This window comes from Onychomys torridus, chromosome 3, assembly GCF_903995425.1.
Source record: "Onychomys torridus chromosome 3, mOncTor1.1, whole genome shotgun sequence".
NCBI lineage: Eukaryota > Metazoa > Chordata > Mammalia > Rodentia > Cricetidae > Onychomys > Onychomys torridus.
Genome location: NC_050445.1, coordinates 142865513 through 142891275, shown reverse-complemented (window position 1 = coordinate 142891275; position 25763 = coordinate 142865513). Strand labels below are relative to the sequence as shown.

At 39.4% G+C, this 25763-nt stretch overlaps 1 protein-coding gene across 1 annotated transcript; it reads right to left on the bottom strand.

Annotated features, from left to right (window-relative positions):
• Positions 1–7693: 7693 nt before the first annotated feature.
• On the bottom strand, positions 7694–24563 carry LOC118580298 (killer cell lectin-like receptor subfamily B member 1F). The gene is made up of 6 exons (XM_036181961.1): positions 24479–24563; positions 18321–18419; positions 11286–11360; positions 10610–10764; positions 10154–10269; positions 7694–7817 (listed from the first exon to the last, which is right to left on the bottom strand). The coding sequence occupies exons 1-6, from the start codon at positions 24561–24563 to the stop codon at positions 7694–7696; spliced, it is 654 nt and encodes a 217-aa protein (XP_036037854.1).
• Positions 24564–25763: the final 1200 nt, after the last annotated feature.

Here is a 25763-nt window from a genome sequence, read left to right as displayed (position 1 = left end):
AGTTTAGAGAACAAAAGTTTTGGAAAAAGTTGATGGTCTTTCTCTCTCTTGGGACAAACTTAATCTCTCTCTTAAAAACTAAAAAGCCTTTTGGAACTTCCTCAGTTTCTCTTTCTGTAAGAACAAAATTAGATTCACCTGAGAGAGTATGGGAAAATCACCTGTGATTCACTCTAAGAAGAAACAACAAACCTCTTGGAACAGGGCAAAACCTCTCTGCTAACGTTCTGTCTTTCTAAACTAGGGGAAAAACAAAAAAACAAAAAAACAGTGGCCAGAGTTTCCTGAGGCAAGGGCCTGATAAGAGGGCAGACAGATTCCTCCCTGGTGGGAGGGACTGCTGCTGAAGCAAGAAAGTTGAGCCTCTCAGCTACAGCAGTGTCTGTCAGAAACTCTTTCTGGGGGGAGGATCTGAGCCAGGACAGGGCAGAGAACTACCCAGGAGAAAAGCTTTGTTTCAAGTCCTTTTGGTTTCCCTCACTGACTCCTGGTGAGAAGAGGGAATGAAGCCCTGAATGGTTGCTGCCTCCAGCTGTTAAGCCACAGTCTGAGCATATATAGACAAATGGTCACAAACCCCTAGGGAACTGGGTCAGATGAAAGATCTAATTGGAGAGACACCTATTAAGTGGTGGTGCAGGCATCCTAAAGCCAGCTTTGAGAAGAAAACATTCTCCCATTGCAAAAGTGAAACCCTGTAAAGGGAACTGGAAGGTTGCTAGTGTAGCCAAAAGGCAGTCTGGGAAATGTAGTATCAATGCAGGTTTGTAACAGTGCCTTATATTGCCTAAGAGCTGCACAAGAAGTTTTTGTTAAGAGCTTTACAGCAATTCAATACAGGAATTTCATCCTCACCCTGAGGTGAGGCTTCTGTGGCAACGGAGTAAAAGTACTGTTTAATTACAACACTCACTAAACCCCAGGGTTGAGAGAGCCATTGGCAAATCTTGTTTCAAAATCTCAAGAACTTTTAGAATAGTATCAAAGCTGACTATAAACTCTGAACTTTACTATAAACTCTGAACTTTAGAAATGATTTGTGTACTTCTGGTCTTGTTAATAGTTTAGCTAAAAAAAATCTTTTCTAGATGTTGAGAAATATCTTATAGATGTTTGCTTTGGTGTTAAGTTAGTTCTGTTATATGTAAAGTGATAATAGTTAAGGAATCTCATCTAAATGTTAAGGTTTATAAAGTAGGCCTATAGAATGGAAGTTTAAATAAAGGCTTAAGTAATACTTAGGTAAGGTTGATAAAGTAGTCCTATAGAATATAAATTTAAATGAGTCATAAGTTTGAGAAATGTAGATTTAGATATTTTAGGGTACAGTAGGCTTTCCCAACCTGGGATGCAAAAGGCAGTGTTCATAGCAGAACACTAGGCAGTCTGAGTTGGCTTCAAAAGCTCCAGAATAAAGCTGCTTCAGAGACTGCCAGCTTCAGAAAGTAGCATCCAGGTCCACTGCTGAGACTTATGGAGCATCATAGCTTACCAAGCAGCAGATGCTGAGATCCAGAGCAAGCACCAGCAGCCAGAGGGTCTCAGAAGCTGAGACTCTTGAGGCATCAGTGCAGCATAGGTGGCAGACCCCTGAGACAATGAGAGCTGTGAGATTCTGCAACCTTTTTGATGGCACAACTAGAGAAAGGTGGATGGCAAGCAAAGATGTACAGCAAAGACTTTGGGCCCCAGCTGCTAGAACAGGTCTGTCTCCCAGAGCTGTAGCCCCTGGTGACCAGAGCTTGTGACACCACAGGAGAGGCAGAAAGCCAAGCAGGTGCTGTAGCAGAGGCCAAGGGCAGAGAAGTGGTGTCAGTGCCAGATAAGCAGCTGGGGAATGCTAGAGCCCAGGTAGCTGATGAGGTGAGAGCCATGCTCCAGGCTAAACAGTCAGACTGGGGTTCTGCAGGAACTGCCGAGACTGACTGCAGCCTGAGTTCCCAGCAGCAGGATGTCACTGGAGTCATGGAGTTGCCCTAAGGCTACATTTGTTGCTCCAACAGGACAGCATACAATAGGACAGTGTATGGAGGATTCCAGGACCCAGGATGCCGAGCATGAAAAAACAAGTAATGGGGCCCAAGAAAGCCACAGTTTGTATTAGCTGGGTGTTTCTTCCAAAGCCAGGGTTGCTGTGGGAAGGCCATAGTTTAGCTCGTGACAGCTAAAGGAGTGTTGAGCCCATGTGGCTGTGAGGTGAAGCTCTCTAGCCTAGCCCAGGACTGGTTACAGAAGGCTACAGACTGCAAAGCACAGTGGTAGCTGAAAGCAAAATTTCAGAAAGACTTGATTAAACTGGAAAAAAAAAGTTTTAGTTATGGCACTCTTCATATTTGGAGCTGTTTGTTATACACATATGTAAGGGCAGCTGACAAGCCAGGCCCTGATTTCGAGCACTCAGAGGAACTTTTAGGAATGGTACCAGAACTCTTTTTGAACTTAAGAAATGAAATGGACAGTAATGATTTTATTACAATGGGACAGTTTGAACTTACTTATGCATATAGACTTTATCAACAGTGATGACTTGTGAACTTCTTATGGAATTGTTTATGTGAAAATGGAACTGTTTAAAAAGAGAAGTTTGGGTTGTTTTTGTTTGTTTGTTTTGTTTTGTTTTGTTTTGTTTTAAGAAAAGGTGGAGTGTTAATGTTCCTCGGTCTATTTAATTTAAAAAATATATTTGTGTTACTTGAGTGAATTAATGTTATGTTTTGTAAGAAATAGTTTTTGAATGTAGGTTTGTAGTTTGAGAGTAGGTTTGTAGGAATTATAATTGTGTATAGTAATGTTTATGTTAGAGTTATTATGTTAACCAACTGATATTGATGCACCATGGTTTGGTGAAGTTAAGGAAGTATTCAAGTTTGATGTGAATACATCAGAAGTTTGTCCTATGTTTTGTTAGTAAGAAATTCAAATGGTTCTACTAAATGTTTGCTTTAAGATGTAAGATTGAGAGAACTGTAACTATGTATAGCAATATTTATGTTAGGATTATGTTAACCTGTTAATCTTAATGATGAAGCTAAGGAAGTTTTTAAGTTTTATGCAGTTGCCAAAAATGGTTTTGTTTTGTTTTGTTTTTATTTAAAAGGCTTGATGCAGCTAAGACTGCTATAGTCACCTTAGACCCATTTAAAAAAATACCATCTTTACCATCTCTACTCCTATACTGGAAGGTGTGACAGCTATGGAGATTGCTGTGAGCTCTTAATGTGGAGTTGTTTTATATATATATTAAGAAGGGGGGACCTATTGGAGCTCATTTTTAGGTTTTCTAGGGATTTACCCAGCAGGTCTGCATAAAGAGGATGATTAGACCACAGACCTGAGTACAGGTGTCTGAGATGGTTTGCACTTGTCTGTACAAGGGGAAGGTCTTTTACTCTACCCCTTGGCATTATTGTATATAGCCCTTTGGAATAAAGCTCTGCACTGATGGATAAGGATCCAGGCTCATCCAAGGCTATCCTGTGTTTTCTCTCTGTTTCTCTCTCCTCTTTATTTCTTACTAAGTCTCTTATCTCTCATTCCTCAAGAGTCCCTAGGGTAATAAATGTGGGGACTGGACCCACACACACACCTTCTGCTGAAAGCCTATATATGAAAAGGGAAGAAGGAAGCTTTTGCCCCTAGCCTGATTGCTCAAGCCTTGCTAGTGATTCCATTCATTCTCTAGCATTAGAGCCTACTTATTCACAATTCCAGTGTCTACCAAAGACTAGCTGAGACATCTAGCCTTGTGGACTGCCAACATTGGATTCTTGGACTTTCCATTCATAGCCAGCCATTGTTGGATTAGTTGGGTCAAAGCCTGTAAGTCGTTTTGATAAATCCCCCATTACATATATATATGTACGCTAGAAAACCCTGACTAATACAGAACCAATGTCTTCCTCTAGAGTGACAAGTGTTCTTAACCACTGAGCCACGGCTGTATCACCTAGAACTGGATTTCTAAACAATAATTGAAAATATCCAATAGGTGAAGGAGAAAAGAAGGCTACCAGAAGAAAATCAACATGAACAGTCATAATCCTATAAGATGTCTTCAAAAGGAGTTATCCACATGAGTCTAAAGTTCTTCTTCACACTCTCATTTATTCATATTTGCTGATCTCCCCTCTCCAACACTTAGGAAACCTTGGTGGAAAACAGGCAAAGAGAGCTGTTGCTAAGTTGCTTACACTATAGATGTGAGTGCACTTCTTGACTGCTGTTTAAAAAAAAAACACAAGCATCCTATTTAAATAACGTTATTTAAAGCGTCCCTTAAGTCTCAAATAACTGAGTATTATTGCATCAATCCCGAAATTGTTGCCGATGGTTCTAAATGAAATAAAAACAAGCTAAAGAAATTTCTGGCCACCAACAAAGCTCCACAGAAGATGTATAAAGGAATCCTTTAGCCTGAAGATGAAGATAAACACACTCATGAAGCCACTGGGAAGAACAAAACCGTGTTTGAAAATGGTTAAGAAAAGAATGGGGAGAAAAACACTACTAAATGAAAGGAAATAATACACAACTTTTAATGATTCCTTGAAAATCAGTGCTTCACATTCCCTAATCAAAGAAAACAGACTCGCAGATTGGATTCAAAGAGAGGGCCTACCTGTTTATTGCTCCAAGAAACACACATTAAGAACAAAGACAGACACTAGCTTAGGGTAAAAGAATGGAAACTTGTAAAGCTCCCCAGTCCTCCAACTTTCAAAATTAATTTTTAGGACATTTCAGAATTTTTTATCAGGATATATGGAGAGTAAAATTGTTTGGTGGTACAATGGATGCATTTTAATTTTTGAGGAGAGGAATCCCATGCTGTTTTTCATGACAGCCATGTTAGTTTGAATTCCCACCAAAACAGGCAGTTTTCCTTTAGTCCACATCCTCAACATAGCCATCTCTTCTCTTGCTGGGTAATTGGCAGAGGGCCAGGCTTGAACACCATCGATTTTTGTTGTAGCTTCTAGGAATAGTTAAGTATATCAATAAACACTAACTCAGATCTGACAGGCGAAGGTACACACCTGCAATAATCCTAGTTAGTCCTGGTATTTTTAGCTGTTGAGATACAGTGAGATATGGCTTTCTGGTAGAATTTCACCTTCAAGTAGATCTCAGTAGGATCTGTTACAATAGTAAGTTAATGCTGGAACAAAGTGACAGAGACAGGTAATTTACTTTCTTGGTGTAGGTGTCATTGAAAAACATTCCCACTAACATGCCTTTAGGGTTACTTGATTTCAGATCTAACACCCATGTGCAATGAACTGACCCATCAAGAAGGGCTCAGTTCATCTTCAACAGCACCAGAAGGCTGGTACCAACACCATCAAGAGGCTGCATGCACATTGTCAATTATGGGAATATTCCCCTCTGTTTTGTGTTCTGATGGTGACATGTCATTGTTACCAGGGGACAGCTTCTCTGCTATTCTTGTCTTCTCACAGAAAGAATTTGCTCGAGACACAGTTCAAGAAGTTTTTTAACAAAGCAAAGTAACTGAAAGTGAATGTACACTCCAGAGCAAGACTGGAGCAGGCTGTCCTGAAGATTGCAGTCGCCTACTGAGCTCTGCATGGTGGGAATTACCGAAGTTCCTTATAATTCCAATTCTATGATGTTATTGTTGAGAACTTCCTCTATCCTACATTAAGGAAGTTGTTCTAGGGCCAAGATGTCCCCAGGGATTCCCTCCCCTGGTCATCAACATACTCATTGGTGATGTGGATGATCATTGGGAAAGTCCCCTGGTGCCTTAATTTCTTATGTGGCGGCATAGCCCGACTACAGCTTCAGGGGTGTCTAACCACAGAGGAGAATTGTAACCTCAGGAGACACAGGTCACAGCTGTCATCCCCTTGATTGTCTCCCTGGTCAGGATGTACCTAACTAGAAAAGGGTGAGTGTGCATGACCCTGCCTCCCACCTACTCATATCTGCTTAGCTGCATGTTCTCAACAATTTCAGGCCCTTCCCAAAACTTCATTGTTGTTAACAGTTGATTTATAGTGTTGCTTTTCTCTGAAAGGTTTTCCTAGAGTTTTATCTTCCAAGAATTTCACAAAATGAATTATTCTTTAAGGTTTGGTACATTTGAAAGTTATGATCAACAACAATATAAGTACTTATTTCTGACAAGTAATAATACTGAGATTTTGTGGTGGCTCTGCCATTAGTAGTATCAATTGCTCTTGCAGAGGACCAAGATTTGATTCCAGCACCCACATGGCAGCTTGTAACCATCTATAACTCCAGTCTCATAGGATCTAATGCCCCCTGCTGGCTTCCAAAGGCAATGTATACATACATGTAAGCAGAACATCATACACAGAAAATAATGATTTTTAATGTAAAAATTATTTGTAAATGACATTTTATTTGGATCATAGTATATGCTTCAATTTCAGTAAAGTTGACATTGAGTAATTAGATGTCTATTTTAATAGGAATTGTATTATGACACCTTACAAAGTAAACTCAATCTCATTTTTATTACATTAGAAAATATGGCAATACATTTTTTAAGAATAGTAGACATCTGAGCCAGATGGTGACCTTTAATCCCTTTAAATCCAGCACTTGGAATCAGAGGCAGGTGGATCTCTATGAGTTTGAGGCCAGCCTGGTCTACAAAGCGAGTTTCAGGACAGCCAAAGTTGTTACACAAAGAAACCCTGTCTCAAAAAAACAAAAACAAAAAGAGAAAGAAAGAAAGAAAGAAAGAAAGAAAGAAAGAAAGAAAGAAAGAAAGAAAGAAAGAAAAAGAAAAGTAGACATTCAAGATGTTTATCAGAATACTTATTATTTTAATTTCTCTAAATGAAGAATTGAAAAGATGTCATTTATTTTATGATAAATAACCAAATATTTAGCTGCATATTTCCCAGTTTATGCATGAGCCATAACCTATAGAGAGGTGTGGAAGAAAGAAGTGATAAGAAAAAATGGGAAGGTCTTTGGAAAGGTGGGAAGAGACAAGTCCCTGTATTAGTCCATTTTCGTCGCCATAACAGGAAACTGAAGGAGAAGAGACTCTCCTGTCTCACAGCTCTGGAGACCGACTAGCCCAGGGGCAAGCACCAGCATCTGCCCAGGTTCTTCTGGTACATCACCACAGGGTAGGAGGCATCACATAGACAGAGCTCAGTTTACCTAGAGTCACTCTCATTATCAGAACATTAGTCAATTATTAATTGATTAATTTGGAGGTCTCAATCAAAACAAACTCTTCCCTTGCCAAGCTCCTTAATTAAGGGCCTCTGGTGTCAGGATCAAGAGCAAAGACTTTTGATCTGTAGCCCAGATGTGAGATAGCTTGAGATGGGGGGGGGGGGGTTAGAGATGAGGACTTTGCAAACAGTTTTCTGCATCTTCAGATGACCTCATGCACAGACATCAACAAAAGCCACCCAAGGCTTCCAGTGCCCCCTACTGGCCTGGGCCTCCATCTATAGAACACCTCTCTTAGAATGGCCCATCTGTGTCTGTGTACATTTACATTTACAGAATAAAGAAATTGGAAGTGAGCAGCTGTAAGAGTCACAGTGGTTTTAGAGTCCATGCTCTGTTTCTCTAACTACGCTGGGAGGGCCAGCAGCATTGACAGTTCAATGCAGAGATCGGGTGTGGATGGTAAAGTACTAGAGATGAGATTTGAAATCAGGAGACAGGACCCAGGACTTCAATCATGCTTCAGCTTCTTTTGGCAGATCCAACGGTTGTCTGCAGAACAGAAGTCAGAAAACACTTCTGTCTGTGAGATAACTGCACAGCTGTTTTCTTCGTCAGTGCCCATGATTCGTAATCTAAAGAGCAAAGAACAGCTGTTCCTAGAACTCAGGATTTTCTTACAATTATCACATTAGTCATTATTTTTCTTTGGACTTTTAAAGATTCTATAGATTACATAGCGTTTAAGCATAGCACACACACAGTAACAAATATTATAAATGCATGTAAGCATTGAAGACAGCTGATAGAAACCTCTAGAATTTTCAGTTTCACCTTTCTGGAAAAGAATTCTTTCAACAAGTATCTTCACAATAATGTGTAAAAAGGAGAAGTTTGGGGATTGGAGGTGAAAACTCCTAATTCTACTACTAGCATGTCATGTGATCATGTAGAAAGCATCTTCATTTTACTGAGCTACAGTTTCCTTAAATATATAGTGTGTTACCAGCTGATGTTTAGGGAAGTCATTGAGATATACACGAATGTATGACAACACACAGAGTAGGTGTTCAGTAAATGCATTCAACATACAGAGTGAACACAGTGGGTCTACAGAATTGGATGTAGAGAAGAAAAGAACCTCAACTCATGGAAACGAGTGGAGTTCCTAACTGTCTTATCCCAGAGCTGGTGGGTCTTTGCTTTATCACAACACTAGTCCCATACCTACAGTTCCTCTGATGACCGCAGATGGGAATAAGACCAGAAGTCAAGCACTAACACAGGCATTTTCTGAGGTGATTACAGAGAAGGGGTGAGTTCAAGCTTAGCCTGTCTCTAACAGAGGATGCTACATGTTAGGCAGTAGGCAAGGCTACCTCACAGCTGATCTTTGCCTCTGTTCATTTCTTCATGGATCCCCTTAACCCTAAGGAGAAATTTAATGTCACCCTAGTGCCCAGCATGCTAATCAAACTATGAACATCCCTCAACTACATTTTATTTTTTCATCTTTAGCTTCTTTCTTCAGCCTTCAAAATCATTTTCTTCAAGCCAATCTGTTCAAATTAATGACTTCTTTTCAAAAAAACCTTTGATGGATTCTCAGGACTTTCCCAGCCAGGCTTCTGGTGAGGGCTCTAACATTATCTCATTTAATGCCCAGCTTACAAAATTTTTACTTTCCCCTGTTTTCCTTGCCTGAAAACCAGGGCTCAGGGAGTTAAAATAAATATTTACTCTGTGTATATGTGAGAGAGAGAGAGTTGGAGAAGGAAAGAGAGAGGAAGGGTGAGAGCAAGTGAAGTCAGAGGGTAATTTTTAGTGGGAGCCTCCCTTTCTACCTTGTTTCTACCACCGTGCTGTGTACTCCAGGCTCACTGGCCTAGGTGCTTCTGGGTGATTCTCCTGTCTCCACCTCCCAGCTATGATACAGATGTGTACTTCTGAACCTGGCTTTTTATATGGATTCTGTGGACTGAACTCAAACTGTGAGGTTCACAGAGCTAGAGCTTTTACCCAGAGACATTTTTCTCAGCCCAGTTAAAACAAAAGCATAGTGGCCTCCAAATTTACCTGGTCACTGCTGTCTAATCTGATCATCCTTTTATCCAAAGAGTAAAATCAGATAGCAACTTAAGTTAAGTCCTCTGTCTTACATGAATTTCTTCACTTATCATATTTTTACTATGAATCAAAATTAAGTATGCATTTTGTATCGTAGCACAATTAAGAAACACACACAGAGGCACATACATACATACACACACACACACACACACACACACACACACACACACAAATGAAACCTTACTATGTATGAAAATATTTTTAAACACCAATGTCTATATTGATTCTGCCTAGAGAAATTCATTTCATGACACATAATGGTGCAGCTTTGTTGCTACAACTCTAACATGCTGCTTAAGATTTTCTCTGTAGGGGATAGAGAGAAGGCTTAGTGGTTTAAAGTGCTGACTGCTCTTGAAAAGGACACATGTTCAAAGTCCAGTACTCACAGGGCAGCTCACAACCATCAGTAACTACAGTTTCAGGAAATATAATGCCCTCTGTGAGCTCCTACAATACATTGTATACATATATACACTCAGGCACACATACATAAAATGAAAGAAAAAATTTTAAATTCTATGCAAGTGTCAGAAGTATAAAAGTAAACAAAAACTATGTATTCCAGATAGAATTTTTAAAATATTTTTTCTCCAACCCTAAGAAGTTAATCTATTTCTTGTCCTTTAAAACTCCATTGAAAATAAATAAATACACACACATATACTATTATAAAGAGTTGATATCTACTTGTACATGAAAAAATTCAGCCAATCTTGGAACTGTCTTTTCAGCCTATTCTGCCCCTCTCAAGAATTTATAAACAATTAAAATTACAAAATTAAATTTTCAGTGAAATGGATGTGAATTGAATATTCAAATTAGCTCATTTAATACTTACAGATCAGGATTTAAAATTGAGCCATTTATCCACTTCCAGATCTTCTCCACTGGCACATAATTTAGTCCAATAAAAAATTGCTGTCCTTTTCTCTTTGAGAAATCATGAATGAATCTCTGTAATCAAAACATAGTGGGAGGTTTAATCTACATTCTATTTACTCATGACTTACTTTCTTCTACTAACCTTCTAAAACACTATTACTCCTATTTGAAGTCCTTCCTAGCTCCCTACCAGCATAATTCTCTCTTCTTTGTGAAATTTGTCTCTCTATAGTTGTACTTTTAATTGATTCACCACACTATATTCAGTTATTAAATCATAAATCCAATTAGTCTCTCAGATTATGAGGCGTTAAAAATCCAAGTCTTAACTTCCTCATCATAGACAACTGGTTAAAGTCCAGAGATGTCAAAATAGCTTAATGAAAGTGTTATGTTCTACTGAGAAATTTACCAATTCTTCTTCATCTTCAATGAGCAGCAAAGTGGCTTCTTTCACAGAGCAGTCAGCTAGACCTTCAGTCCAAGGACCAGAAGTTGGAGACATAAATAAGCATTTATCCCGGTATGGATGCCAATGTCTCAGGCATGTTAGTATGGTTGATCTCCCTAGAGTAAAAAAGAAGACACATTCTATTTCTGCCCTGTTCCTGCTGCACCACAATTAACTCCACACAGTAGTTGCTTTATTAGCACATGCTAGAACAAGGTTAATGCTACCATATGTCAAGGAATCATAATTAATGACAAATTATTTGTTTTTTGTTTTGTTCCTACTAATTAACTTCAGACAAAGTAAACTGTTTAACATGTTCATTAAAATAATCAATTCTGCTTTTTAACTTGATGTCTGCCTATTAGAGATCATGTGCACCAACAGCCTGGGCAGCATGGTCAGGTGCCTAAGATCATAGACATCAAGGTCACACAGTTTCAGTGAAGTTCTCAGCACCCACAATTATAAACTGTGTGACTCTCCATGAGTTCTTAACACTGTATGGCTGTTTCCTCAGACAAAACCATGGTGATATAATGGTTCATGGAGGGCTATTTTGAAAGTTGACTGAGGTAACTCACAGTCTGTATCAAAAATCACCTCTTATTCTCAGGAAATTCAAGCCACACAATACCTGTTGATTTGGTCCTGTTCTCTTGAGCAGCCACACTGTATCTTTCTATTGGTGGTTTTTGCACTAAGAATCGCACTAACAAATAAGAAAACACACAGAGAGAGTTAAATGCTGAAACAGATGGTGGAATGTGTATTCTGTTTCTCCATTGCAGGATAATTGATCACACTGTGAACCCCAAGGTTGCATTGCTGAAATAAAATCAACCATAGGATTAAGCAACCTGTTGACTGGAAGTAACAATAGAGAGTGTAGGAAAGTCAGAGGGTTGGAGAGAGAGAGAGAAGCACAGGAAGTACAAGAGAGGGACATCGGGTTGGAGAAGATTTTGTTTCAGATGGAGTAGGAGAAACTATTTCTGGGACAAGAGCTAAAGTAGGCTTTTTCTTTGGGTGCTAGCACATAAATAATGACATGGAGGCTTAATATTAATTATGAAAGTTCTGCCTTAGCTTAGGTTTGTTCCTAACTAGTTCTTATAACTTAAATTAACCCATATTTTTAAATCTATGTTCATTTATATGGCTCAGTTACCTTTACTCTGTATTGCTCATCTTGCTTCCTCTGTGTCTGGCTAGTGACTCTGCCTTTCTTCAACCCAAAGACCTCTTGTTCCCGAGAAGTCTTGCTTAACCTCTTTCAGCCTAGCTATTGACCATTCATCTCTTTATTAAACCAATCACAGTGACACATCTTCAAAGTGAAGTGTCTAAATAAAAAGGAAAAGTTTTTTTACTCTAATATAATAAAACTATAAAAAATAAGAGCAATTATCAAGTAGGAACTAAATTCACAATGTTCAGTCCATTTGTATTTGGCATATTCAGAGAAAATACTCTTTTATCTATCTTATCTTGATGAATTTAAAGTTTTATATCAAAACAATTTTCTATCATAACTTGTATTACTATCTGAAAATTGTCTTTTTAGACCTCAAAACATTTTCTTAAATAAACAATTTAAGCTCTCATGTCTCTCAACCTTACACATTTTATACCTCTTTTGTGAGTTTCCTTTTTTGAATTTAGTAACAAAGAAAACTATAACTATAACTATTTCATCTTCAACTCCATCAGAGACCCAAGAAGGATATATTATCTGAGTAAACATGAAGTACAAACCAAGCAACTTCAAACACTATAGAAATGATAGAAGCACCTGGCTGCCTGGACAGTCACCCATTGTTCCTATTTAATATTGGGGCATTCATCTTTGGCCAACAGGCCAAGAATATCTGACAGACTTTTCTATAAAGCAAGAATTTTTGAAAGACTGTCCTACCCTATCTTGGCAATGTTTGGCAATTGCTTCCTTTTGTGTGCTGCTTGTCCATTTCCACAGCATACTGTCAACAGTCAAAGCAAGGGCAGTTTCTTCACCAAATGGCTAGTTTTTACCTCATAGAAAGTAAACTCCATATGAAGGTTCTTCAATGCCCATCATCCTTTTTGGAAGTAAATTGGTGTTACCAGGAGCAGATGTGTTCACTGTCATGAAGAGCCTTATGTAATTAAAACATTTTAAATGCCATATTCTATAGGTCTTTGAAGTGTTTGAAGATTACCTATATATCTAAAATATATCACTGAATGGCCTTGAAAACATACCTAACATGACTATAAGTTTGATTGTTATATATGACTATTTTCTTTGTTTTGTTTTTTGTTTTTTCTTTTTTTTTATTATTATATTTGTGTTTTAATTTTACACATCAGCCATGGGTTCCCCTGTCCTCCCCCCTCCTGCCCCCACCCTCACCTTCCCCTCATCCCTTCCCCTCCATTCCCATCTCCTCCAGGGCCAAGACGCCACTGGGGATTCATTTAAACCTGGTGGATTCAGTACAGGCAGGTCCAGTCCCCTCCTTCCAGGCTGAGCAAAGTGTCCCTGTGTAAGCACAAGGTTCCAAACAGCCAGCTCATGCACTAAGGACTGGTCGCGGTCCCACAGCCTGGATGCCTCCCAAACAGTTCAAGCTATTCAACTGTCTCATTTATCCAGAGGGCCTGCTCCAGCTGGGGGTTCCACAGCCTTTTGTTCATAATTCATGTGCTTCCATTCATTTGGCTATTTGTCCCTGTGCTTTTTCCAATCTTGTTCTCAACAATTCACACTCTTACAGTCCCTCCTCTTTCTCAATAATTGGACACCTGGAGCTTCACCTGGGGCCTGGCTGAGGATCTCTGCATCCACTTCCATCAGTTATTGGATGAGAGTTCCAGCATGACCGTTAGGGTGTTTGGCCATCTGATCACGAGCCTAGGTCAGATCAGGCTTTCTCTCGACCATTGCCAGCAGTCTACAGAGGATGTATCACTGTGGGTTTCTGGGGACCTCTCCAGCACTCTGCCTATTCCTGTTCCAGGAAATGCAAATCAAAATGACTCTGAGATACCACCTTATACCTGTCAGAATGGCTAAGATCAAAAGCATAGAAAACAGCTTATGCTGGAGAGGATGTGAAGCAAGGGGAACTCTCCTCCACTGCAAGCTTGTACAGCCACTTTGGAAATCAATATGGCACTTCCTTAGAAAATTGGGAATCCATCTCCCCCAAAACCCAGCTATAGCACTCTTGGGCATATACCCAAGGAATGCTCAATCATACCACAAGGGCATTTGCTCAACTACGTTCATATCAGCATTGTTTGTAATAGCTAGAACCTGGAAACAACCTAGATGCCCTTCAACTGAAGAATGGATAAAGAAAATGTGGTACATATACACAATGGAGTACTACTCAGCAGAGAAAAACAATGACATCATGAGGTTTGCAGGCAAATGGATGGATCTAGAAAAAATCATCCTGAGTGAGGTAACCCAGACTCAGAAGGACAAACATGGTATGTACTCACTCATAGGAGGATACTCGATGTAAAACAAAGGTGACTAGACTGCTACACTCCAGGGAGGCTACCTAGAAAACGGGACTATAGGAAAGACACAGGGATCACCCAAGGACAGAGAAATGGATGAGATCTACATGAACAACCTGGACAACAGTGGGAGTAATGAAGGGCAAGGTTTGAGGGAACGAAAGCTTAGGGGAGCAGGAGATCCCAGCTGGACCAAGAACAGAAAGGGAGAACAAGGAATAACAGACCATGATAAATGAAGACTATATGACTGACTATTAACCTCTCTTTTTTATTAACCTAAATACCTTTCAAGGGCTAAAACTTGAAATTTTTAAATGAGCTTCATAGGTATAATACCTTAAACGAGAATAGAAAATATATGCAGTATTACTAAAATAACCTTAAATTTGTATCAACATACAAAAATCCATACCAATGTAACACATTTGAGACTAGTGGTTGTTCAAAAATAGACTAAACAATATACCTGTTTATCCCATCATTTCTATAATATACCCCTCTTTTTCCCTTCAAAAAGAGATCCCTGAATATAATCTCCTTTGTTCAACTCTTTTCCTGATCATGACCAATAACAACTTATAACCAATTCCCCTAAATGATGACAAACATTCATAACCCATTGATCAAAACCAACTCACCCCACCTCTTGGGAATGTAGGTGGAGTGTTCTCTAGACTGATTCCTGTTGTCTGGAGGCAATGGAATCTTTGGAGGACCCTGAGAAAACTAAGATGATGTTCAAGTCCTGGAAAACTTAGCCATAGCATTTGTTGCCCAGTCTCTGTGCAATGGGAAAGCATAATATGTGTTTGTAGTCCTGGCTAAAATAATCTGTGAGGCTGGACCATCTCAGCCAGCAGCATTGAAGCTGTTCTGGATGTAGAACTCTGAAGAAACCACAACAGAGGCATTCTTAGAGGCTGGATCACCTGGAACATCCATTCACATTGTGTCTGGTCCCCCTGCTCTGAAAATACACAAATTTTCAAAGGTAACATACATATCTGCATAAACACAAGTATGGACTGTATGTTGTACACAACCCAGCCAAAGATGATTTTTTTTTTGTCACTTATGTTTTAGTTTTTGAGGTCTATTTATTTATGCCTATAGTCAGGATTTTAGAGGGTCTCACTCAATCAAACCTGATTCTCTTTAACCTTGAATGAATCTACAGCCTTTCATTTTCTGTAGAAACAAAAGCCTAACCTTTTCTCCAAAGCAATACATTTTCTGACTTCCATTTTTTAATGATTTTATTTGTTTTTATTTTTTTCCTTTTTAAAAATTTATTATATTTGTGTTTTAATTTTACACATCAGCCATGGATTCCTCTGTCCTCCCCCCTCCCACTCCCACCCCCCTTTCCTCCTTCCCCTCCCCTCCATTCCCATCACCTCCAGGACCAAGACTCCTTTGGGGATTCATTTAAACCTGATGGATTCAGTACAGGCAGGTTCAGTCCCCTCCTTCCAGACTCAGCAAAGTGTCCCTGTGTAAGTACAAGGTTCTAAACAGCCAGCTCATGCACTAAAGACAGGTCCCAGTCCCACAGCCTGGATGCCTCCCAAGCAGTTCAAGCTATTCAATTGTCTCACTTATCCAGAGGGCCTGATCAAAGCTGATCCACAGCCTTTGGTTCATAATTCATGTGCTTCCATTCATGTGGCTATTTGTCCCTGTGCTTCTCTAATCTTGGTCTCAACAATTCACACTCTTACAGTCCCTCCTCTTTCTCGATAATTAGATACCTGGAGCTCCACCTGGGGCCTGGCTGAGGATCTCTGCATCCACTTCCATCAGTTATTGGATGAGAGTTCCAGCACGACCGTTAGGGTGTTTGGCCATCTGATCACGAGCCTAGGTCAGATCAGGCTTTCTCTCGACCATTGCCAGCAGTCTACAGAGGATGTATCATTGTGGATTTCTGGGGACCTCTCCAGCACTCTGCCTATTCCTGTTCTCATGTGGTCATCATTTATCATTTTAAAGTTAAGGGATTCCTAAAGTATCTAGGCTGGTTTAATTCAGTAGTCCTACAGTCAAATGTCTCTCCTCAGCAGCCATAAGTTTCTGTTTATTAGCTTTCAAATTTTTCAACGTCAACAAAGCACCATATAAGATCCAAAGTCCCTGTGTTATAATATTTTTCATCCTTACACGGCTTCTTTTATATTACTTTACTCTCTTTTTAAAGACTTTTTTAAAATTTATTTATTTTGTATACAGTGTTCTGCCTGTGTGTATGTCTGCAGGCCAGAAGATGGCTCCAGATCAGTTTGTGAGCCACCATGTGGTTGCTGGGAATTGAACTCAGGACCTCTGGAAGAGCAGTCAGTGCTCTTAACCTCTGAGCCATCTCTCCAGCCCAAGAGTTTATTATTTTTAAACTATTTTTATGATCATCTATATCCATTTTATTTTCTTTCTTCAGCATCTAAGCACATTTTTAAAGAAACCATATATTTTTAGAGGGTTCTGTGTCTGGATCTGGCTGTACTAAGTGCCTGCAGAATTTTCTGACTGCATGGGACGAATCTTAACAGATATGCTAGCCATTGTGCAGCTCAGTTTAGCACATGGTGCTGACATATGGTGCTGGCAGCTGGCTCCAGCCCATAGGAAACTGCTAGTAGCTTGTCTCTGTATGTCGCCAAGCCTACCCAAGAGACTGTCATCACCAGGAAGCCACATTTGACTCTGTGTTCTGAACATATTTTAAGCTTTCTCGGGCCTTATGTGGATATATGTGGCCAGATGTTGTGTGCCATGTGTAGCAAGCTTTTTCTTTGAGCCACCAGCTCACAAATAATGACACTGAAACTTATTATTGATTATGAAACCTCTGCCATAGTTTAGGCTTGTTCTTAAATGGTCCATTTTGTTTGTTGTTATTTGAGATAGGTTTTCTCTATGTAGCTTTGTGCCTTTCCTGGAACTCACTCTATAGTCCAGGCTGGCCTCAAACACTCAGAGATCCACCTGCCTCTGCCTCCTGAGTGCCGGAATTAAAGGTGTGCACCACCACCACCCAGCTTGAATGGTTCTTATAACTTAAATTAATCCATATTTTTTAATCTACATTCTTCTTTGTGGCTCAGTTAACTCTACTCTGTACTGCCGATCCTGATTCCTCTGCATCTGGCTGGTGATTTTGCCATTTTTCTTCCCTGGAACCTCTGTCCTCAGAAGTCCCACCTAATCTCTTCCAACCTAGCTATTGACCATTCAGCTCTTTATTAAACCAATCACAGTGACACATCTTCACATAGTGTAAAGGAATATTCCACAACAAATAGCAGAGAAAGAAAGGGAGCCAGCTGCTTTCTTTGCCTCTCTGAGCTAGCAGATTTCACACTAGTGTCTGGCTCCTGAGTCTTTATTGGTATAATAAAAAGATGAGACTTAATCAAAAGCAACATTTGCCTCCCTGAATGGAGGTGGCTGAGGCAATGGCAGAGCTGGGCAGTGGGGTGTGAAGGTTCCCCTGGGCCACAGCCTCAAAAGCAAGGCCACAGCTAGGAAGGTGTAGTCAGCAGCTGAGGCATTGGTAAGTTCAGGTATAGACACTGTGCTACAGATAAAATAATATTTCTCACTTCAGGAAATCAAGTTACTTCAAAAAATTTGAACATATGGACTGAGGATAAAACATTAGCAAACTGACTTAAGGGACAAGTATGGAGACAGGATTTATGAACAAGAAAAGCACAGAACACGGATTCAAACAGCTCTGAGGCTGCATTATGATCTGATTGACAAGTCAATCTGTGGGCATTGCTGAAACTCTCAGGCTGCTCCCAATCACACCTGAGCTTGCTCATCTTCAATTACACTCACCCCAAGGGAAGGTTTAGAAGGCATGCAATAAGTTAAATATGGGGACCTTTTAGTTTTCTTCATTTCTTTCATATTTTTGTCACACTTGTTACTTATCTTTCTACAATTTTAGATGCACATATGACACACTCCATAATTTTTCTCAGGAAAATTAAGAAACATGAAAGAACTGTGAAGTTTCCACAGTGGACAAGAGATGTTGTCCTGTAACATTTTATGTCCTTGGCCCTTCCCTAGTCTCAAGGTGGCCAAATGCTGTGAAAGGGACATAGTTTATGCAGGAAATTTTTGAAGCAAAGGCTCTTGCCTCACTTACCTAAGATACTGAGTCCAATCAGGCTCAAGAAAAGAAAGATCAGTCCAGCACAGCTGAGTCTCAGAGCCAACTGATGCCAGTGTGGGCACTGACAAGCATCTAGGAAGTGCAAAGAACACACTTGTTAAATCCACTTGAGTACAATTTGGATTAAAGCCTGAGGTGGTTTTGTCACTACACAGGACCTCCATTATCTACAAGGACTCTTTCCAGCACTCCTAGTGGACTGACTGGAACTGGAGATAGTGCTACACTATGTGTGCACTGTTTTACAAACACATATGCACACAGTTTTCCATCTTAACTAAGCCCATACTACATCTGGTGGCTATAACTTTCACAATCTCACCTGTGACAGTAAAAACAAATTTTCAGCTAAATGGAGTACTTTGTAATAGCACCTTTTAAAGGAATGCATTATGGCTTCTCTTTGGAATGACTGAGCTCTTGGTATTTCTACTTTTTCAATTTGGGGCTATCACTAGTGAGTGAGGGTTACTGGACACAAGCACTGGTGACTAGTGAGTCATTTCTTGACCTAGACACTGTGAGATCTCATCATTGCTGCCCAGGGCAGTGTCCAGCTTACAATATTGAGTTACTTACTCCCACAATTAGTACTTTAAGACCACTATTGAATACAAGCAACAGAAAATATAGAAACTGAAATGGCAGATAAGGGGTACTGTGCTGAACAAGACATATGCTATGTCTATAGAAGATAAGGGGTGCTGTCATATAACATTGGGGGAGTCTCTGTGGCCACCACAGCCAGCAGTGTAACTATCCACTAGAGGCAAGAAGGCAGACAGTTCAACATGACTAAGTAACCAGTGTTGGTTCAAATTTCTGGAATCTGACCCCAACTAGTTTATTTTGGGCATATTTATGTACAGCACAATTTGTGAAAACTTCTCTGGTGATAACTAACTCAATCACAAGTGCACAATAAATCTTAGGATGTACTACATAAAAACTCTTTGTAAAGAACATATGACATCGTCCATAAATATGGAGTCTATAGATCAACTACATGTGACATATTCCATAAAGATAGGTTCTATAGATTGACAAGCTAATGGTGAGTGTCTGGGGGATGATTCACTGTGGTCTCATCTACACAGCACAAAAGTCACCAAAGTATTAACAATGTGTACTACTTCAGATTATGCATCCCTTCCTTAGAAGGAATAGCCCTGTATGTTTAACATTCCTGGTTCCTCTACTGCTTATCTGTGAGCACAAGGACCTCCATGCCTCTTACATAGTGTGACATACATTATGTCTACCATACTGTACTGCTTAGACACCATATTTGATATCTCTGCTTTCCTTGGTAACTTATGTCAATAGTGGATGTCTTATGTTTATTAGACAGTGAAATGTACTAATTTTTGAAATGTGGTCAAGTATATCTTTGTTAATTTAACTTTCTTCTAGGCAATTAAAAATGTGAATTTCATATGGAAAACAATTATAGTTTTGTTTACAAAGATAATATGGAGAAACATTAGTTGGCTTTTACATCTCTAAAATAATCATGATCCCCTGTTTGCTCTCATTTAGTTTCAAAGAGTTCCATGTATTGCTATTTTATTAATGGCTTCTAGATTTAATTATTAGAACCAAACATCATGCCATCCTGAGCAAAGTTTTCCTAGTTGCTTTGTTCTATTTCTAAGATTGGATGTCCTGTAGCTTAGACTATTCTCAAACACCCCTGTTGTTAAGATGACCTTGAACTCCTGATGCCCGTGTCTCCACTTCTCAAGTACTAGAATTATAGCTGTACCCCACCATGTAGGACTAAGACTGCTTGATTTTTACAGATTCAGACTTATTCCTGTTTTTGCTAGTTTCCTACTGTTTCTAAATATTTCCTGGTATGAGTGATAGTTGAGTTACACGTCAATGTTGTGGGATATTTTGATCACACTCTGACACTTGAGACTTGCCAATAAAGTTAAACCTCAAATCAGGGGGTGGAGCCAGTGACTGGCTGACCAGAACTGGCCATAGAGAAGCCAGGAATTTGGATACGGAAGAAGCACAGGAAGGAAAGGGCAGGGACTTGAATTTGGCCCTTCCTTTAGGTTCAGGGATGAGGGGAGAGATGTGTCTACTGCAGTATCTCTGGCCAAAAAAGCATGATCAACTAGTTGCTACTCAACCTCTCTGAGCTAGCAGGTTTTCACCCTATCCTTTGACTCCTGAGTCTTATTGAGTAGTAGAATGATAGAGACTTAATTTAAACCTATATATATATTGTGGCCACAGCAGAGCCAGGACCACAGCACTGGAACCCCACTAGGCCAAGGCCTGGGAGGCCAGTGGGGTGCTGACTGCAGGGCTGTGGGGCTTCATATAATAATCAAAATATCAGTAGATTCATGTGGAGCCACTATGGGTTTGTTGTTTGTTTGTTTGTTTTGCATTATCTTTAGTGGCTGAATTGTATGATTCTGATTGCAGACAAACAGCACTGGTCTCAGGACTGTGGACCAGTCTAAGGATGCTAACTATCATTAAATAAGTCAGCTAATTTTAAAATGTTCTTGAGGAAACACACAGACACACACAAAAAAAGAATAGAGGCAGAAAGAGTTGAAATGTTCTTAGGAGATAGAAGACAGTTCTCACTTGCCTTAAGAACCACCCATATCTCCAGGCACAATTAACCGCTGAACAAAAATTTTCACATATATAAAAAGTTGCATCTATTAAACACATACAGACTTTCCATATCATTATTCTTTAGATTAAAAACTTGTACCACTATTTTCATGGCATTAAGATTATCTTTGATGCTATAGTTAGTCTGGAGATTATCTAAGGCACACAACAATATGCACATATACCCTGTGCAAATAACACATTTTATAGAAGAGATTTTTGTAACACAAATCTTAAAAGGTCTTGTTAATTAAAAAAAAAAAAACTGGAGCTAGGTATTGGGGTGAATGCTGGAAGATCAGAGAGACAGAACCAGCCACAGCTAACCTCACGTCGCCAATTCCTAAGCTGATCTCATTTCCTCAAACTGGAAACCTGTGTCCTCATCCAAATGGATCTCAGCTGAACTGCTGCTTAAAGCCTAAAAGCTTAACCAGCTCTAGTTCCTGGTTCCTTATATACCTTTCTGCTTTCTTCCATCACTTCCTGGAATTAAAGGTGTGAGTCACCATTCCTGGCTGTTTCCAGTGTGGCTTTGAACTCACAGAAATCTGGATGGATCTCTGCCTCCCAAGTGATAGGATTAAAGGTGTGTATGCCACCATTTTCTGGCCTCTATGTCTATCTAGTGGCTGTTCTGTCCTTTGACCCCAGATAGGTTTATTAGGATGCACAATATATTGGGGGATACAACATATCACCACAAGATTTGATCTCATTTGCAGATGTCTTATAAGCAATCTTCTGTGGATACTGAGCAATACTGTGTGGTCAGAGGTGATACAAGACTGTCATGGAAGGAAACACACAGTGCATTTAACATGATGAATGAAATTCTAAACTGTCATTCTTGCCATGGAGGACATGCTATGTTACTGGACAATGAGGTAGACACCATAGAAGACCCTAAGTTCCAAGAGATACTCCAAATATGAGGAGACCAGTGTATTTAGTGTATTCAGAATTTGTCCTGAACACTGGTATGACACAGAGTGACCAGCTCATTAAAAAGCCTAACAAGAAGAAGTCATGTTTCTTGCTTTCTGTATTATTTAATATTTCTGTCTTTTCTTACATTTTGTACCCTTGAAAGACCAATTTTTTGTAAAATAGAGAAAGCTTCATGCAGTCACTATTTAGATGATTTTTACAAAAGTCTAGTATTCAGAATAGTCATATTTCAAATTATCATAATATAACATAAAGTAATGCAATACAATATAATATTGGGTATAGACAGATTTTTCTTTGGGCCACCATCTCACAAAAAATGACATGGAGAGTTATTATTATTATGAAAGTTTGGCCTGTAGCTTGGGCTTGTTCCTAACTAGCTCTTATAACTTAAAATTAACCCATTTATATTAATCTATGTTTTGCCTCATGGCTTTTACCTCTCTTTCATTTTGCACCTCCTGTTTCCTCTTTGTATGGCTGTCAACTCTGCCCTTCTTCTTCCCTGAGTCCTCTCTGCCCCCGAAAGCTGCACCTAACCTCTTCCTGCCTAGCTATTGGCCATTCAGCTCTCTATTAAACCAATCAGAAGACACCTTAAGCAGAGACATACCTTTATACTGTATACAAATATTCTACAACAATTGGGACAATATGTTTAGCCTTCATAAACCATAAATTTCATCTTTGAAATGTTTGAACAATATCTATTTCATAAATTTTAAGATTTATGAAAAATTCTTATAAATTACAAAGCAAAGTGTCTGGTACAAAGCACTATTTAATGAATAATAGTTTTTCTTCCTCCCTTCTTTCCTTCCTTCCTCCCTCCCTCCCTCCCTTCCGTCCTTCCTTTTCTTTCTTTCTTCTTTCTTTCTTTCTTTCTTTCTCTCTCTCTCTCTCTCTCTCTCTCTCTCTCTCTCTCTCTCTCTTTCTTTCTTTCTTTCATGAATGCATGAGCTCTGCACACATTTTACCTGTCCTACTCTCAAAGCAAACTTTTGGTCATTTGGCCACAAAGCAGGTCACTGCCCATGTCCCTCTTTCTGTGGTTTGTTTGTTTGTTCACTGAGAGATCTACTCACTAAGCTGTGAATTACCCACAGTTTGAACTATTTAGCTAATGGGTCAAGGTGGTTTCATTTCTTTCACTACTGGGTCAGTGTTTTCTTTTCATAGGCTTTGCTCTGGCTTTATTCTACTGTTTGTGTCTTTCTGGTTTCCATTCAAGCTGATGGTTTGTAGAATAATAATCACAATAATGGCAGACAAATTTTTCGGTCTTTCAATTTGGGATCATGGATAGTAGTGTTGAGGAAATCTCATTGTCTTTCTCAACCTTCATTTTCTTACATTCATTTCAACAAGCCCTTTCCCATCCTTTTGCTAGGCATGGCCACAAGGAAAAGAAAAACACGCTTCTTCCAATCATGCTGGTTCATGGGAATCCCAGAAGGGTCACAGCCTCACTTGTCCCTGACCCTGATGTGAAGAAGATAATAAAGCTGATTTGCTGATGCTAAGATGTTTTCCTGGTTTTAACTTTTATAATTTAATAGTTTCTAACCAAAAGTCCTAAAATGTTGATAATAACAGTTTTCAAAATACAGGAATAGTGTCAAATTGAAAATGTTGCAATATTACTGATATTAGTAAGTTCAGTTAGGTCACAGAATGAAATTTATCTCATGACAATTTGACACATTTTCTACCTCAGTTTCTGGTCCCTTTTCACACTCCCTCATGTCATGTTACCCTTTGAGTATTACCTCAGTCTTCCACATTTCTGTCACTCCAATTACTGAATTCCCTGGCAGAGAAGAGGGCTGGTTTACCCAATGCTGACTGCCAGGGTTGCAACTGCAGTAGCCTAAGTCAAAATGTTTGTTCTGAACCTGGATCTGGAATGGGCAAGCTATTACAGCAAGTCTTCAGTGTCTCTAAAAACACACTTCTGTTCATATATGGAAAATATTGTTTATTCAGGGTCTTGTAACTGAGGCTGAATAGGAAAAGCTCCATTCATGTTTCATAAAGGCTACTTGAATAAAATGTCACTGTGTAAGCTTTTTCTCTCTAAAGTTGCAGTTATCTGAAGGCAAGCGGTCCTACACTAGTCAACACTCACAGAACCATTGCTCTAGAGCAATAGTTTTTTTAGTTAATTAGTGTGTATGTGTGTGTGAGAGAGAGAGAGAGTATTGCTTGTGAGTGCATGAGTGCAAGTGTGTATGTGACTGCAGGGGTGTGTGTGTGTGTGTGTGTGTGTGTGTGTGTGTGTGTGTGTGTGACTGAAGGGATATGCAATGCCACACTAGGTGTAGAAATCAGAGAACAACTTTCAGGAGGAGAAGTTCTCTTTCCAACAAAGGTATTGGGAATTGAAATCTGTTTGTCAGGTTTGTGCAGCAAGTGCTTTAATCTGAGGAGTCATCTCGCCATCCCAAAGCAATCCTTTAAAACTGAAATACAGTGGGAATCTTAACTCTAGAAGATATCCAAGTACTGAAAGGAAAAATAAGGGCACTTACCTGGAGGAAAAGATGGGGGTGATGCATACTTATTCCCTGGGGTCTTAACTGTCTTTACACTGCCATAGACTCTTGATGTGTCCATTGTAGAGTCGAGATGTGAACTGTGAACAGTGACAAGTTCTGCGAGGCCAAATGAGCAAAAGGAAGTCCACTGTGAATACTCTGTTCTCTGCATCCACACCCACCCACACTTGCAGCTAAGGGTTTCTACATGGTTACTGAACTTGGTGACCACTGTGATCACACAGTTCACATGTTATTATCTTTCAAAAGAAGATATAACATGTCATCTACTCTGAACTTTTTTGTCCTTCTTCCTTTAATTGTCTGTTTTCAGTTACTTTCTCAGGGCACAAGTAAACAGAGCAATCAATATTGAATTAAAACTTGAGGACTCCTCCCCACCACACTCCCAGGAAATATACTGTACCATATATTGTACAATGTAAAAATAAAAATATGTGAAAGTCCCTGGTGCTATTTGACATGAATTGAAGCTATAAAATCCTCCTGAAAGATTCATGCTGTGAAATGTGGAAATAAAAATAAATATGAGTGTGGAACTAAAAATTAATAATAAAAAAACCCACATGACTGATACAATAGGAAAAGTGATGAGGAGGAAGACACATGTCTTTCAGATTGTCCTGAAGGTCCATGCAGATGTAGTTAAGGACTTCATCTGTCAGAGCTACAGAGTGGAGGACACAGGTCTATAGGACATGCTAACTCCTCCAAGGATTTTCAGACCTAGAGCCTTAGACCAACTACTACAAATTTCAAGCCAGACATATCACAAGTGAAAAAGAAGAAAAATAAGGATTTCCTTAAAGTCGCTTTCTGTGGTCAGAGTGGAATTGTACCAGGTGCTCACAATTACATGACAGTGGCATCAATCCACTAGCTGTGAGTTCCAGGAGTCAGGTGTATACTCACAACATGGGGCTCACACTCACTCCCCAAGACTGATGGCTACACAGTGAGGGAAGCGTGTGTGAGGGTCTCAGCACACTTGAGACTCGAGAAACCTCCTCAGCTGTCACTATTTGGTGACTGTCACTTTACTCAATGCCAAGCATAGGCTTTTACCTCATTCTTCAACCAAACCCAAGATTTCAACAAGTGTACAGGGCTTTCCAGAGTTGTCCATCTCAAATTATTCTAGGAAAAAAAAAAAAGATTAACTCTAGAAAACAGAAATTTCAATATATATTGTATAAGAGTCTCAGGTTTTATTATATGTAATAACCACCTCAAAATTTGTTAATGTTCCTGTCACATG

Coding starts and splice junctions, on each gene's coding strand:
- LOC118580298 (XM_036181961.1), bottom strand. CDS start 24,563: ATGGACACATCAAGAGTCTATGGCAGTGTAAAGACAGTTAAGACCCCA. Junction 10,765..11,285: donor GAACAGGACCAAATCAACAG/GTATTGTGTGGC, acceptor TTTTTACTCTAG/GGAGATCAACCATACTAACA. Junction 10,270..10,609: donor TTGAAGATGAAGAAGAATTG/GTAAATTTCTCA, acceptor TTTTGATTACAG/AGATTCATTCATGATTTCTC.